Source organism: Theobroma cacao, chromosome 6 (genome assembly GCF_053813885.1).
Source record: "Theobroma cacao isolate CCN51 chromosome 6, ASM5381388v1, whole genome shotgun sequence".
NCBI lineage: Eukaryota > Viridiplantae > Streptophyta > Magnoliopsida > Malvales > Malvaceae > Theobroma > Theobroma cacao.
The window spans coordinates 26,694,876-26,708,109 of NC_142644.1; the positions used below are offsets into that span (position 1 = coordinate 26,694,876).

The window sequence follows — 13,234 nt, forward strand, 5'->3', positions numbered from 1 at the left end:
TACAAATTTTTAACTCAAGTAAAAGTAATGTTGTATACCTATTATAAGACAGTATTGAATTTACATTGAACTTCAAATTAAGCATAAGCACAAACTCATTGAATAGAGCATTAGTTATATCTACATTGCTTAAATACATCAAAGATCACAAACCATAGATCCCAGCGTGCTCAGTTTAACAAGATAAAAAATGCACTTTCAATAAATGGCTGCTATCAATGTCCTTGTGCTTGATTTGGCTTATGCATTTAAGGCCACATGATACATGACATTGAAGCCATTCAGCTTTAGAATTCTACAAGAATGGCACACATATGGTATTCTAGCTGACCAAGATCTGATTTGACATCGAAGGAAGGTACTTCATCCATAAATTGCCATGAGATGACTCCGGGATGGTGTCATTTCTAAATTCAGAGCAAACAACCTTGGGCCCATCATAATGAATGACCATACTCTTTTCTGTGATTTCTAGTGATGCTGGTTCCTTCACCAACCAGGAATTTGAAAGCTTCAGATATCTGTTGTAGAGTGCTAATGCTATTGCTGGATTTCTTTTACTGCTCCTGAATATTATAAACACACAAAAGGTAAAAGTAAAACAATCTTTGAAGAGAATAACTAAAGTAATTATAGCATCTTTTATGAAGAATTTTATGGCAGATCACCACCAATTGTAAATATTATCATTAGTAATAACCAGCAGAAGGGAAGAATAAGAAACCTGTCACTCCAATTCAGAACTTTACTCCACCATAAGACAGCCTCCAAAAACTCCTGCAATTTCCTTGCATCAATCACAAGCAAACTTAAGTCAGGCATACATGCATCCTTCACATAAGGTGTCACGGATAACCATGGCTTTGAGGCCGATCTTTGAATAGCATCCAAAACATCTGAGTTCACGTAGCTGTTCAGCCTTTTAGAGCAGTCCTCAGCAGCAGCAGCAATAGCATGGGTGCTTAAGTCAATTCCAGTTAGTTCTTCTACTCTTCCCTGCGATACAAGCAGAGTATGATAAAAACAAATACCAAGGAATTGCCATCCCAATAAGAAAATAGCAAATTGATATTGATTTGCGTGCGAGATTTTCTCACTTAATGTAATTATGTTCAACCGCTAATACCGTCAGATGACATAAATTAATTGACTATCAAACCCTGCACGCATGTAACTGCCCCTCTGGGTAAGTTAAGCACCGAACAACTAAACTATGGTTAGAGACAACATAGAATTTATTTCTGTTGCATAAGAATGCCATCATATGTGAAAGTGTTTCAATGTTGCAAACAGGGAGAGAAGAAGCTCAGGAAGAGACTTCAGAAATTAAGTAATTTGTTCGCAAGTTAATTAAGATGGGAAAGAAGGAACCAACCTTCAATATTAGATCGGGTGAAGCATATATGAATTTTCTCAGTGACTGGTGGACACTTGGTATAATAAAAGGTACAATTTCCTCAAAATTGAACCTGGCATATTCTGCCTCAGAAGTTGCAATCCTAATTATTTCTTTCACTTCCTCTTGCCTACATTTTGATAATAACATCAATCAGAATCAAGAGATGGACTTTGCAAGTGTGTATAAAACAGAAAAACCAATATCTTACCCATGAAGTTCAAGGTTTGAATGTGGAAATAATACTTTCAACTTATAAAAGGAAACTTTGTCTTTATTCCCTTCGGGTGTAAAGAAATGAAAATGAACTAGGTCTGGATATCTGGATATTAAGAAAGCACAGAAAAATGAGTAAGGAAAAGCAGAAAAGTTGGTGTTAACCATCAGTGTATGTCCACCAATTTAATAGGATTGCAAAAAGCACAAAACTTCGATTGTATCCAAGGGATCTTACATGAGCAAATTCTGATCATCATAATCAATCATGGTCTTGCAGATTTTGAGTGAAGTTAAGCCTCAAATGTTGAAGTCAAAATCTTTATGGTAACAAAAAATGGGAAAAAAGGGGAAACGCCTATTGCTTATTTAAATTGCCCAGTACTGCACTGCTCTAAGGATCATTCAATGGTCACATGAAATTCAAAATTAATGTTGGCACCCCAAAAAGCCAAGAGAGTTGAAACCAGAGCAACTTTGATACCTTGAACTCGAAAGAGTTGAGTTGGCAAGAACTGCCAGCACTTTAAGGTCCAAACATTCCATCCATGAAACAACATGTACCATACCGTCCTCTTCATAGCTTCCTTCACTCTTTGACTATTTTGATAATATTGACAAAAAAAAAAAGAAAGGAAACAGAAAAAAACGTCGGGATTTATAATTATTGACAGGAAGAACAAGAACTGAAAAAGAGAAAATTGGACTTACAGTGGAAGAAGGAGAGGAGTGGGGGTTAAGCGGGACCCAGTTTCTGAGAGGGTCCGAGGGGTGGCGGAAATGGGAAGCGGGTAAGAATTGGAGGAGGCCGAGAAATATGATGAGCCCAAACGCGAGCAAGCGAATGATGGGTTTTGGACTCGGAGCCGGACCTAGGTCGGGAAAGATGGGTCCAGGATTCCTGGGATTGTCAGTGGGTTGAGTTTGTCTCCTGTTAGTGGCAGAAGATCTCCACGGCATGTACGAGGAAGACATTGACTTTTTCTGTCCAACTTTTTGCATATTTGTTTACCGACTCTGCCGCTCTTGAAATCCTCGAAAAGTTCGCTTTAGCGTCTCTAGAAGGGAAATAATCAGATGTGTGATGTGTGCAATTCTTTATCATTGTGACATTGGACTTCTTTCTTTTGTTTATTTTTCACATATATATATATATATATTAACTTCTTTTTCTTGTTTTCTTCAGGCTATGTTATATTATGTACATAAATTCCTTATACTTACCGTATTTAACTCCAAGACATGTGCATATAAATGACAGAAAACGATAAAAATTACTACTTGTATATAATAAGAAGAAACGGTAATATTACTATAATACTGCTTCTATGGTTTAGCTCTGCGTAAGTGTAAAAATTAATATTTTGATTGGGCCAGGCAGCTTTAAAAAAGAATTGACAAGATCGGCCCATATTTAATGGACTTAGGTTGGACGAAAGCCTTTTAAACCACGTGACTCTTGTGGGCCTTGTTTTGGCCCGTAATAGCCCCAGCTCAAAGTAAGAAGCCCTTAGGGACCGTTTCGTACGTGGAATATGGCCTGGGTTTGTAACGGGGAAAATTGTAACATTCCATGGGCATGGGCTTATGTAAACTAACTAAAATTTTGTTTTAGGCATTCCTGCCCCTACTTACCATCGAGCTCCTCTCCTTCCACCGTCGACGCCACCTTCTCTCGTTCTTCTTCGTTCTTCTCTAGTAACCCAAACCTAGCCGATCCACAGTCTGGTTTTCACACCAGTTCCACCTCATTTTTTCAGCCAAATCTCGTTGAACTCTTTCCTCCGTCGACAGGTAAGTACTCCGTCTTGAAGCCCTTCCCTTCACAATTTTTTGGTTGTATTTGAATTGATATGAATTGTTCCAATCACTACTTTCAATTGGAAGCAGGGAATAAAAATATGCCTCCTAAAATGCTGTTTGGGAAGGTCTGGTGGCTAATAAATTTTATAGCAGTTTATTCTAGCTCCTTTTGCAAAGTTTCAGACTTTCAGTTCACTGACTCAGCGACCGTTGTCTGCAGGTCGGCTTTTAGAAACAAAGAATTCTCTCGAAAAGCGGAGCAAACAGCTTAACTCATTCCAGAATAAAAATATGTAAGCTTTTTTTTTTCAGTTCTCTGCTAAATTTCTGAAGAGTATTTGAATTCGATGACGATTTTTTTTTTCTGTTTTTGAAGGTCAAGAATATGTGTGAAAAATCTGCCGAAACATGTAGCGGAAGATCGGCTAAGAGAATTCTTTTCGCAGAAAGGAGAAATTACCGACACCAAGCTTATGCGCACCAAGTAACTTTCACTTGTTTTTTACCTTCTTCTTTTTATGTTTTAGTTTTATAATTTATCGGTGTTAATTGTTTCTTAATATTTTTAAAATTTAAATATTTAAATCAGAGATGGAAAGAGTAGACAATTTGCATTTATCGGGTACCGTACGGAACAAGAAGCTGAGGAAGCTATCAAATACTTTAACAAGTCTTATCTTGATACTTCTAGAATCATATGCGAGGTCTGCCACTGTTTTCTTATCTCTTTTTTTGTCTTCATTTTCATTCTGTAATTTATTAATTTAGCTGTATGTAGCTAAAGAAAGAAAGATAATATAATTATTGGAGAAGTGAATTTAGTTATGAAATATTAGAAGCAACACCTCATATTTTGCTCTCTTTCAGATTGCCCGTAAAGTTGGGGACCCCAACACTCCCCGTCCATGGAGTCGGTATTCATCGAAGAAACAGGAGAACGTGACTGAAACTGGAAAAACAACAGCTGGTGGTAAAAGTTTGAGCGTAATTGATTCTAAAGGAGGGAAAAAGGTTCTTGAAAGCAGTGAGAAGGATGACCCACAACTTCAAGAGTTTCTTCAGGTTATGCAGCCAAGGGTTAAGTCAAAAATGTGGGCAAATGACATTGTAATTGATACTCCAGCAAATCAGAAAAGCAAAGTTACCAAGAAAAAAGCTATATCTGAGAAAGAAAGCAGACAGACGTCAGCTTCAGTGGATGCTGAGACAGATGAAACCAACATTGCATTGGATGATGATGATGAAACCAAAGCATCGGACACTGTTGCTCGTGATGAGGTTATTTCTGATATGGATTACTTCAAGAGTAGAGTGAAGAAAGATTGGTCAGATTCAGAAAGTGAGGAAAATGATGATGGTGATGATAGTGATCAAAAGGGAAAACACAATTCCCTCTCTGAGGATGTTATCCAGGATCAGATTCAACAGGGTTCTTCCAAAGATGCTGATGATGAAATTATTGATCCAGATAATCCCTCTTCAGTCTTGAAAGATGATAGAGATGAAGTCCTTCAAAGTGGTCGGCTTTTTGTCCGTAACCTACCATATACAGCAACGTACATTTCTCTGCACACACCCCTTTTTTATCTTTTTATTGTCCTTACGCCATTTTCATATTAATTTATTTTACCTCTCTTGATTATTGTCTAACAGTGAAGATGAGTTGACAGAATTCTTTAACAAATTTGGTGATGTCTCACAAGTCCATCTTGTCATTGATAAAGATACAAAACGTTCCAAGGGGATTGCCTATGTTCTTTACAAGGTTCCAGAATGTTCTGTGAGGTATATATTTTATTTTGTTTTAGTGGTGGTTTTGACACTTTGAAATTTGGCAATGATGATTTCAAGTTGTGTTAATCCATACATGCTGAAGGCTTATAATTGTGACATATAAGGATTACATTTTCCAGTGCAGCTTCTATGTAGTGTAATTTTCTGGTTGTCACCCTTAAATTAAGGCTTGCATAAGGGTAAAACTCATTTCGGGGCTCATCAATTTTGTAAGCTCTAAGACTTCTCATGCATTAACAAGTAGAACTTTCCAAAATCCTATTTTTCTACTCTAATTTATTTATCATAAATTATAAGATCCATTGTGCTTCATCTTCAAAAGCTTAAATGAAGGTTGATGCCCTTTGGGGCCTTTAATTCAAAAACTTTGTTCTCTTATTTCACTAATAGAAATGAAAACTGGTCATTCAGTTTCCTTGCAGTGTTCTTGGTAAAATATAGCCTCTTGTGGTCTGTAGCTCCCTTTCCATCCCACTATTTGCTGGCAGGAGGGATATATTCTTGCTTTGCAATTTTTATGATATGCTCTATGAGCTTCTCAATCATATTGCCTGTTCAATTTTTGTAGGGCTTTAGAAGAATTGGACAAATCAAGTTTTCAGGGCAGATTATTGCATGTTATGGCAGCAAAACTAAAAAAACCCACAGGCAAACAAGAGTAAGCAGCACCAGTTGTAATCAGTCTCTATAGCCTTCTAGGTTTCAAATGATCCTTGCTTCCCATTATTATGGTCATTAATCTAACATAGATTTCTCTGTAGGACTGACGCAAGCCAAGGTTCAAAAACCTTCAAGCAAAAGAGGGAGGAAGAAAGGAAGGCATCTGAAGCTAGCGGGGACACAAGAGGATGGAATAGTCTATTCATGCGCCCTGATACGGTATGTTTTATTGAATATATCACAGAATCTTTTTTTCTTTTTATAAGATTAGTCCTCGGCAGTTTCCCTATATTAGTTGAATTTAAAGGATGTTCCTGATTTTTCCCATTGATTGCAAAATTATTTTGCCATTCCCAATCATCACTGATCCTGGATTTGCAATTCACATATTCGTTGACTAATTAACTTAGCTATGTTGGAAGCTTTACCAATGGATATTGAATATCTCCTATCCTGCTTTGGCCTACTGATAATAGTATTCTCACATTTTTGGCTATGATTTACTGAAGTGCTTTTACGTATTCTTTACATCATTATTTTATTATTGACCTCACTTTCGTCCATTTTCCTGCATGTTAATAGGTTGTTGAAAACATTGCTAGGAAATATGGTGTGAGTAAGAGTGAGTTACTTGATCGAGAAGCTGATGATCTAGCTGTGCGTATCGCTTTGGGGGAAACTCAAGTGATTACAGAGACAAAAAAAGCCCTTGCAAATGCTGGTGTAAATATCTCTTCTTTGGAAGAAGTCGCTGCTGGTAAAACCGATGGCATGAAAAGGAGCAATCATATTCTGTTGGTCAAGAACTTGCCATATGGTTCATCAGATGATGAACTAGCTAAGATGTTTGGAAAATTTGGGAGTTTAGACAAGATCATTCTTCCTCCAACAAAAACATTGGCCCTGGTATGCATATATGTTCTAATTATAAATTTTAGATAGATTTTTGGTTCTTCAGGTTTAATTATCTGAAATGTGCAATTGGTAACTGTTGTGAATATGTGGCACAATCGTCTACAATATCCAGTTTTCAATTTAATGTGAACTCTAATTACGTTTTCGTCTGGTGCAATTTGTTTAACAACTGTTAGACTACAGCAGTTCTGCATTGCCACACAATCTGAAAGGGAGAAAGAAAAATGAAAGTCTATGTCTTGGGAGTTGGGATTTAGATAAACTGAACATGGCTTTGTGAAGTAAGTCAAATGAATGCTTTAGTAATATTTCACATGTATAACAGGAGGTAATGAGTTAGTCGAGCATCATCTTTTACACTGTTTTGTTGCCAGTGCAGGCATCTCCTTGTTGGGAGCATGTTAGGTTCTGGATATAATTTTTTCTGCTCTTTCTTGGAGGGGCAGGGGGGTACTTTCTTTTTTTCTTGTTTTAAAACTTATAATGTCGGAACATGTAAACTGTAAAGAACTGTCAGAGTTAATGTCAGGATAAGTGGCTGTTGAAAGGCATACAACTCTTTTCTCCTTTATTGATGTTTTTGGTGCGTGGCTTTTCAGGTTATTTTCCTTGAACCAGCTGAAGCCCGTGCAGCATTTAAGGGTTTAGCATACAAACGTTATAAGTGAGCTTTTTCCCACTCTTTTAGTCATTAGTTGAATCTCTTTATAACAATTCATAAAAATGTTATGCAGAAATATTGATTAAGTCTCAAATTATCTCCCGATATTTACTGTGTCTGATTTTAATTGGTGCCTGCTTAAACTGGATGGTTGTTGGAAGACTTTACATATGTTTCTTAGGCACTATAGTGGCTTCTACATTTAAATTCTTCAAGGAAGCTGGAATTGGTATTAATGGAACCTAAAATTGGGTTTCTTCCATTAATATAGGGATGCTCCTTTATACTTGGAGTGGGCTCCTGACAATGTTCTTAGCAAGAGTTCAACTTCCGAGGGTGACAAAAAGAATAATGCAGCTGTTGGCGAGCATGATGTCAAGAGGGCAATTCTGGAGCAACTTGTGGAAGGAATTTCAGATGCAGATATTGATCCGGATAGAATTGAGGTTCACCATATGATTTGAGCTCCTTCTTGATTTTCCTTTATTTTGCCCTCTTCTCTATCCCTTGATGCTGAAATAGTTGCTTTGTTTACTAATCTTTGCTTTGCTACCTCAGTCACGATCTCTATTTGTCAAGAACCTTAATTTCAAGACTTCTGAAGAAAGCTTGAGGAATCATTTCACTGAACATGTGAAGGAAGGAAGAATACAGAGTGTCAGGGTAATTATTTGGATAACCAGAACTTTGTGTGCGTTGCAGTCAGTCTTATCCTTCCAAACCTTATGAGTTTGTCATGTCCTTTGCCAGATAAAAAAGCACTTGAAGAATGGCAAGCAAGTCTCACTGGGTTATGGTTTTATCGAGTTAGATTCGGTGGAGACAGCAACCAATGTTTGTAGAGACTTACAGGTAATTAAAATTAAAATCGCAAGCATCACAAACATAGTTTTATCAATTCAAAGTGCAGCTTTTTGATAGCCCTTGCTCTTTTAGGGAACTATTTTGGATGGGCATGCTCTTATCTTGCAACTTTGTCATGCCAAAAAAGAAGAACAAGCAGTGAAAAATGTTGAGAAGGATAAAAGTTCAACAAAGTTGCTTGTAAGAAACGTAGCTTTCGAAGCAACAGAAAAAGATCTGAGACAGTTATTTAGCCCATTTGGCCAGGTATTTTTTTATTTAGTATATTAAATTTATGAATGATTAAGGACTACATCTCCCCATTACATAACTAAGACTAGTTGTTATCATTATAGTTTTGATGGCTCAGTGCTGAACTGTTTATTGAGCTAACTATTAAGACGCAGAGGCTAGGATATATACAAGTTTGCTTAAGGGAATGGTTAAAGCAGTGAATGGTTAACATTCTTTCAGAATCTTGCAGAATAAAGAATTTAAAAAAAAAAAAAAAAAAGAGAGATACTTAATGAGCTTGATTTAGTCACAATTTGGACCAGCTTTTTGTTCATTTTTTAACCAAATTTGCAATTGTTGTTGTTTGCTAGAAGTTTTATGTTTATCTTGACCCTAGTTTTCTTATGGTTGTTTAGATCAAGAGCTTAAGGTTACCAATGAAGTTTGGAAACCATAGAGGTTTTGGGTTTGTGGAGTTTGTTACGAAACAAGAGGCTCAAAATGCACTTCAAGGGCTTTCAAGCACCCATCTTTACGGTCGTCATCTGGTAAGTCATGTCCCAGTTTCAACAATGTTGCATGTCCTGTTTCAGGAGCAACAACATAACTGCTCTCTGTGATTTTCAGGTGATTGAAAGAGCAAAAGAAGGTGAGAGTTTAGAAGAGTTAAGGGCCCGAACAGCTGCTCAGTTCACTGATGAACAAAACGGGTTTCAAAACCCAACTAGGTTATCCAAGAAGAGGAAGAACATGGAATTCTTGGATGGTGACAGAAAGAAGTTTGAAAGGATCGCAGACTAGCACTTGAAGTGAATCATAGAGTGATGCAGTGAGGTGGGGATGAGTCGCTTTTCTCTATTTCTTTTCCCTCCCATTTGTTATGTTAGCTTCATTTTTGCTTGTTAGAAGCTAGCATCAATTTTGTAGGCCCTCTTTTGCCTTTATTTTATTTTATTTTTTATTTTTTTACTGAAAAGTGAATGAGCAAAGTGTAAAATATAGGTACTTCTTTTTGTGTAAATTAACCACTTTATGTCAACGTTTCTGCCTTATTCTTTTTACTGCCTTTTCGATAGCAAATGTTATTAGTTCTTATACTCAGTAGCCACGAACTTTTATTTCTTCGCAATCATTACCATTTGGCGATGAATGTATGTTGAGTGGAAGTCAGTTCAACCATTTTTTTGGAAGAATTGTGAATATTGTAGAAAAGTTGAGGCTGCTACTACAGGTTAACTGATCGCGACCCTTTTGTGTGCCCTGGGGGCGAATTTTCACAACTCTTTTCCTGTGTTAAACAGTAGCAGAACATGATATGTTTGGTCAGTTTTGAGTTTTGATCACATAGAATTGCAAGATTTATGGTTTGATTGAATCAAAGATGGGTTCCAATGACTTAAATTAATGCATAGATGGAGAAAATTAGATTGCTTTTTCCATACATTATCTCAATAAGTTACGAAACTTAGCATAGTTTTTCTGGGTCGAGGAAGAAAGAAAAGCGATTACCATGGAAGACAATGTTTGATAACTTGATGGAGTCAATAAGGGAAATCAGACAAGTAGGGGTTCAAGCGAATAGGATCCTCCCTAATCGAGTTCCAGTGGTGCCGGGGATCATAAGTAATCCTATTCTATGGAGTCAAATACCAAATGACACCATTGCTTTATGCTGCCAAAAACAGAAACTTTCCTTTTTCAGTATACAATTCTTGGTTTATATTCTTCATCTTTTTATTAATTATCTGAATCTGTAAAGGTGCTTTTATTTCCTTCTCTATTAACTTTTTACCATGACTGGTACTGAAAATTAGCATAAATTTTTCTTTCTGACGAAAACCCTTTTGATATAATCAAAGTCATCAGCAATTAAAACAAAGACAAATGAAGGAGGGAGGTTCCATTGAATTTTCTGTTAGCTATATCCGCTGCACAGTTTCAACAACGAAAAGTAGTAGTAATTTCACATTGAAAGTGAGTGATACGTATGTCACTACAATTGCAGCGAAAGAAGAAAGAAAAAAAGAGGCAAAGAACATCAGAGGGTGAGACAACTGTATCAGATTGCAACTCCTACTGCGTGGTCTTTGGGAGTAACTCCGATGATCAGTATACTTCTGCCCTTACCACCATGCTGCAATATAAAACCAAGAAGAGACATGGCCGTGTTCTAACTTCACTTCTAAACCAAGTTTTAATCAGATTGGTATTCTCTACAATGTTCTGATCCTAAACACACTACTTTACTGCTAATCTCCCATGCACATCAAAAACCTAAACTCCCTCTTGACATTATTCTGTCTTTACTAGATTAAAAACCAAAAGCTTCCAACTTAAAAACTGATTTGTAATTGTCAGAGAGGTTCAGGGTTATTGACTTAATTAACGAGATGATGGGGAGATATATCCCTTAACATCTACCAATCACTGTACAGCAGTGACGTACCCAAGGTATAGTCAACCACTGGCCTAAGCTCATCCCAGTTCTGTTGTCCGAAGAACTCACCTCCGTTTGGGTTCGAAAAGCTTAAATATGACGGAACTTGAGTTGTTCCTGCAAAGAACTGGGTCCTTCCAAGCAGATGGTCATTGGCAAGCTTCCTTTCAATCTCCTTCTCATCTAAAACTCCGAAGCTCTTCACCTCGACGCTATTGTCTGACTCTATGCTGCATGTTCTGGAGCCGGAAGCAGTTGTATTTTGTTTGGAAGGATTCTTGTTACTTTGCCAATCCAATGCATATTTTCTGTAGGAAACATCACGCTTAAAAATTCTGCATAGTGTCCAAACTTCCTGCAACCCCATGAGGAAAAATCTTCAAGTCCAAGTCAATACTTACCCAAAAACCAGATTGAATTGATCATCAATTCATCACTTGTTTATAAGATTTTTACTAATTTTAAAAAAGAAAAAAGAAACAGTATTATTGAAGTCTACTGCATCAAGTTCTTAAAGATGTTAGTAGTTATTACTAGCAGCTATCAGTAAAGTCCAGAATGTTCAGATTCTAAGCCCTTTACCGTCAGGTTTAACATAGAACTTAATTTTCAAGAGAGATTAACCAATTAACAAGTTTATGGCAAGGAAATGGAACTTACAGCTTCTGGCAAGTTGTCTTTCTTAGTGTTGGAGAGACTGGGATTTTGACCGACTGGAAGGCGAAACTCATGCATCATCCAATCGGTTTTGGTGCCTTTCCCTGCACTTCCCCGGTAATAGACTAAGGATTTCTTTAGGCCTATGCAACCATGAAATTCTCCAACAGAATATATTGGCTTGTCGATACCAGTAGCTTTCCAGAATCCTGAGCTTGTAACCCTATTTGGCCTTATGCTATTCCTGTATTTTCTACCTCTTCTACAAAAGAAGTACAATTCCTTCTCTGTAACAGTGCTAAGTTTGCTAACTTCTGCAGCATCCACAGTAATTGGTTAGCATCGATTAAGCACCAAATTAAGAAGAAAGAAAGTTTATTATACATGAGATTCAGATTTATTAATTAACACCCTTTAATCCACTTTCTTCAACGATCAGAGGGAAAGAACAATAGTTAAGAACTGAAGAACAAGGATTGATAGAAATTTCATGCTTTTAGAAGACAATTCAACATGGAGGATATGAACATATTCCCCTTGATAACTCAATGAAATTTTCATTCTAAAAAAGAAAGAGGTAAAATATTGGAATCATACTTGGAAGATCCCAAGGGTCATATTTGTAGATGTCAACGTGTTTGATTAAGTCGATACTAAAGAGTTTCTTCTCCACCTTCCTTTTAAGATAAAACCCCACAAGCTCTTGATCAGTAGGATGAAATCGAAAACCAGGAAGCAAAACATCTTCATCATCTTCATTGTTACCTGAGGAAATCATCTTCTCCACCTCCATTTTTTTCTCCTCTTGAGTGTTGCTCTCCCACTTTGAGAATGTAACGCAGACCTTATATGATGCTTGCGAAGACACTAGTTTTCAGTCAAAGTCATAGTATATGACTGAAACATTGCATGCAATGAGATATTGCTTGCTTAATTATTGAAGACTTACTTTATAATGTTGAAAACTTATTTTTTAATATAGATTTTGTTTTCAGTCAGATGTTCACCGAAGCATAAGGACAATTAAAATCTTCAGTTGAAAAATATTTTGGCCCTATAAACAGCAAACAAGAACAAGAAAAGTCATAAGCAAAGAACAACTAGTTTGACTAACGTTTTCCTCTAGGCATGAAAACTTGACTAACTACTTCGTGGCATTCCACAATGAGAAACTGGTTTTACGTAAACGTTCCCTATTTATTCCAGGATATAAACGTTTTTGTCAGGAACAGTTGGACTCTGAGCAGATGATATATGCATTTTAGGCAAAGATATTTCTCATCTATATTAATCCACTTTGTCCCATGCAATTGCAGATCGTAAGTGGCCATCCATTTTAATACAGACACTTGAAAGAAATCTGTACACATGGCAGTACATCAATAAAGTCAACTAGTGCCCCTGACTATATTCTATAGATTAGACAGGCTTAGAGACGAAACAAAAAATTGAAAAATGGAAAAGATTTTTTTTTTTTCCATCTAATTGAGCCCAAAATATCCTAATCAAATGTGCTTTAAGTTGTGACACGTTCGAATTCAAGAAATTTGAAGATTACTTATACTCACCTCATGATTTGAATCGAGTTTTGCCTATCTATGGATTGTTGTTGGAAAAT

General features: G+C 36.7%; 3 protein-coding genes across 3 annotated transcripts; 1 reads left to right on the forward strand and 2 right to left on the reverse strand.

Annotated features, from left to right (window-relative positions):
- Positions 1–65: 65 nt before the first annotated feature.
- On the reverse strand, positions 66–2,708 carry LOC18596369 (uncharacterized). Its single transcript, XM_007024796.3, has 6 exons — positions 2,324–2,708; positions 2,097–2,212; positions 1,608–1,718; positions 1,376–1,526; positions 725–996; positions 66–566 (listed from the first exon to the last, which is right to left on the reverse strand). The coding sequence occupies exons 1-6, from the start codon at positions 2,612–2,614 to the stop codon at positions 323–325; spliced, it is 1,185 nt and encodes a 394-aa protein (XP_007024858.3). The 5' UTR covers positions 2,615–2,708; the 3' UTR covers positions 66–322.
- A 514-nt stretch (positions 2,709–3,222) lies between these two features.
- Positions 3,223–9,602, forward strand: LOC18596370 (nucleotide/nucleic acid binding protein). Its single transcript, XM_018123848.2, has 16 exons — positions 3,223–3,406; positions 3,636–3,708; positions 3,792–3,899; positions 4,005–4,119; positions 4,283–4,971; positions 5,069–5,200; positions 5,778–5,867; positions 5,971–6,088; positions 6,452–6,775; positions 7,384–7,448; positions 7,717–7,891; positions 8,004–8,108; positions 8,196–8,297; positions 8,382–8,555; positions 8,939–9,070; positions 9,150–9,602. Coding segments are annotated over exons 2-16 (2,505 nt in total). The 5' UTR covers positions 3,223–3,406; positions 3,636–3,706; the 3' UTR covers positions 9,324–9,602.
- A 789-nt stretch (positions 9,603–10,391) lies between these two features.
- On the reverse strand, positions 10,392–12,534 carry LOC18596371 (transcription factor JUNGBRUNNEN 1-like). Its single transcript, XM_007024798.3, has 3 exons — positions 12,214–12,534; positions 11,620–11,930; positions 10,392–11,314 (listed from the first exon to the last, which is right to left on the reverse strand). Exons 1-3 carry the CDS (start codon positions 12,407–12,409, stop codon positions 10,940–10,942), a joined length of 882 nt encoding a protein of 293 aa, XP_007024860.3. The 5' UTR covers positions 12,410–12,534; the 3' UTR covers positions 10,392–10,939.
- Between the last annotated feature and the right edge of the window lie 700 nt (positions 12,535–13,234).

Bases quoted from the DNA above. Each gene is read 5' to 3' on its own strand.
- LOC18596369 (XM_007024796.3), bottom strand. From the start codon at position 2,614: ATGCAAAAAGTTGGACAGAAAAAGTCAATGTCTTCCTCGTACATGCCG. The intron at 1,719-2,096 runs GTATCAAAGTTG...CTTAATATCCAG, and splicing joins TCAACTCTTTCGAGTTCAAG to ATATCCAGACCTAGTTCATT. The intron at 997-1,375 runs GTTGGTTCCTTC...CTTGTATCGCAG, and splicing joins CACCCGATCTAATATTGAAG to GGAAGAGTAGAAGAACTAAC.
- LOC18596370 (XM_018123848.2), top strand. The intron at 3,900-4,004 runs GTAACTTTCACT...TATTTAAATCAG, and splicing joins ACCAAGCTTATGCGCACCAA to AGATGGAAAGAGTAGACAAT. The intron at 8,109-8,195 runs GTAATTATTTGG...GTCCTTTGCCAG, and splicing joins GAAGAATACAGAGTGTCAGG to ATAAAAAAGCACTTGAAGAA.
- LOC18596371 (XM_007024798.3), bottom strand. From the start codon at position 12,409: ATGGAGGTGGAGAAGATGATTTCCTCAGGTAACAATGAAGATGATGAA. The intron at 11,931-12,213 runs GTATGATTCCAA...TGGATGCTGCAG, and splicing joins TGACCCTTGGGATCTTCCAA to AAGTTAGCAAACTTAGCACT. The intron at 11,315-11,619 runs GTAAGTTCCATT...ATGGGGTTGCAG, and splicing joins AAGACAACTTGCCAGAAGCT to GAAGTTTGGACACTATGCAG.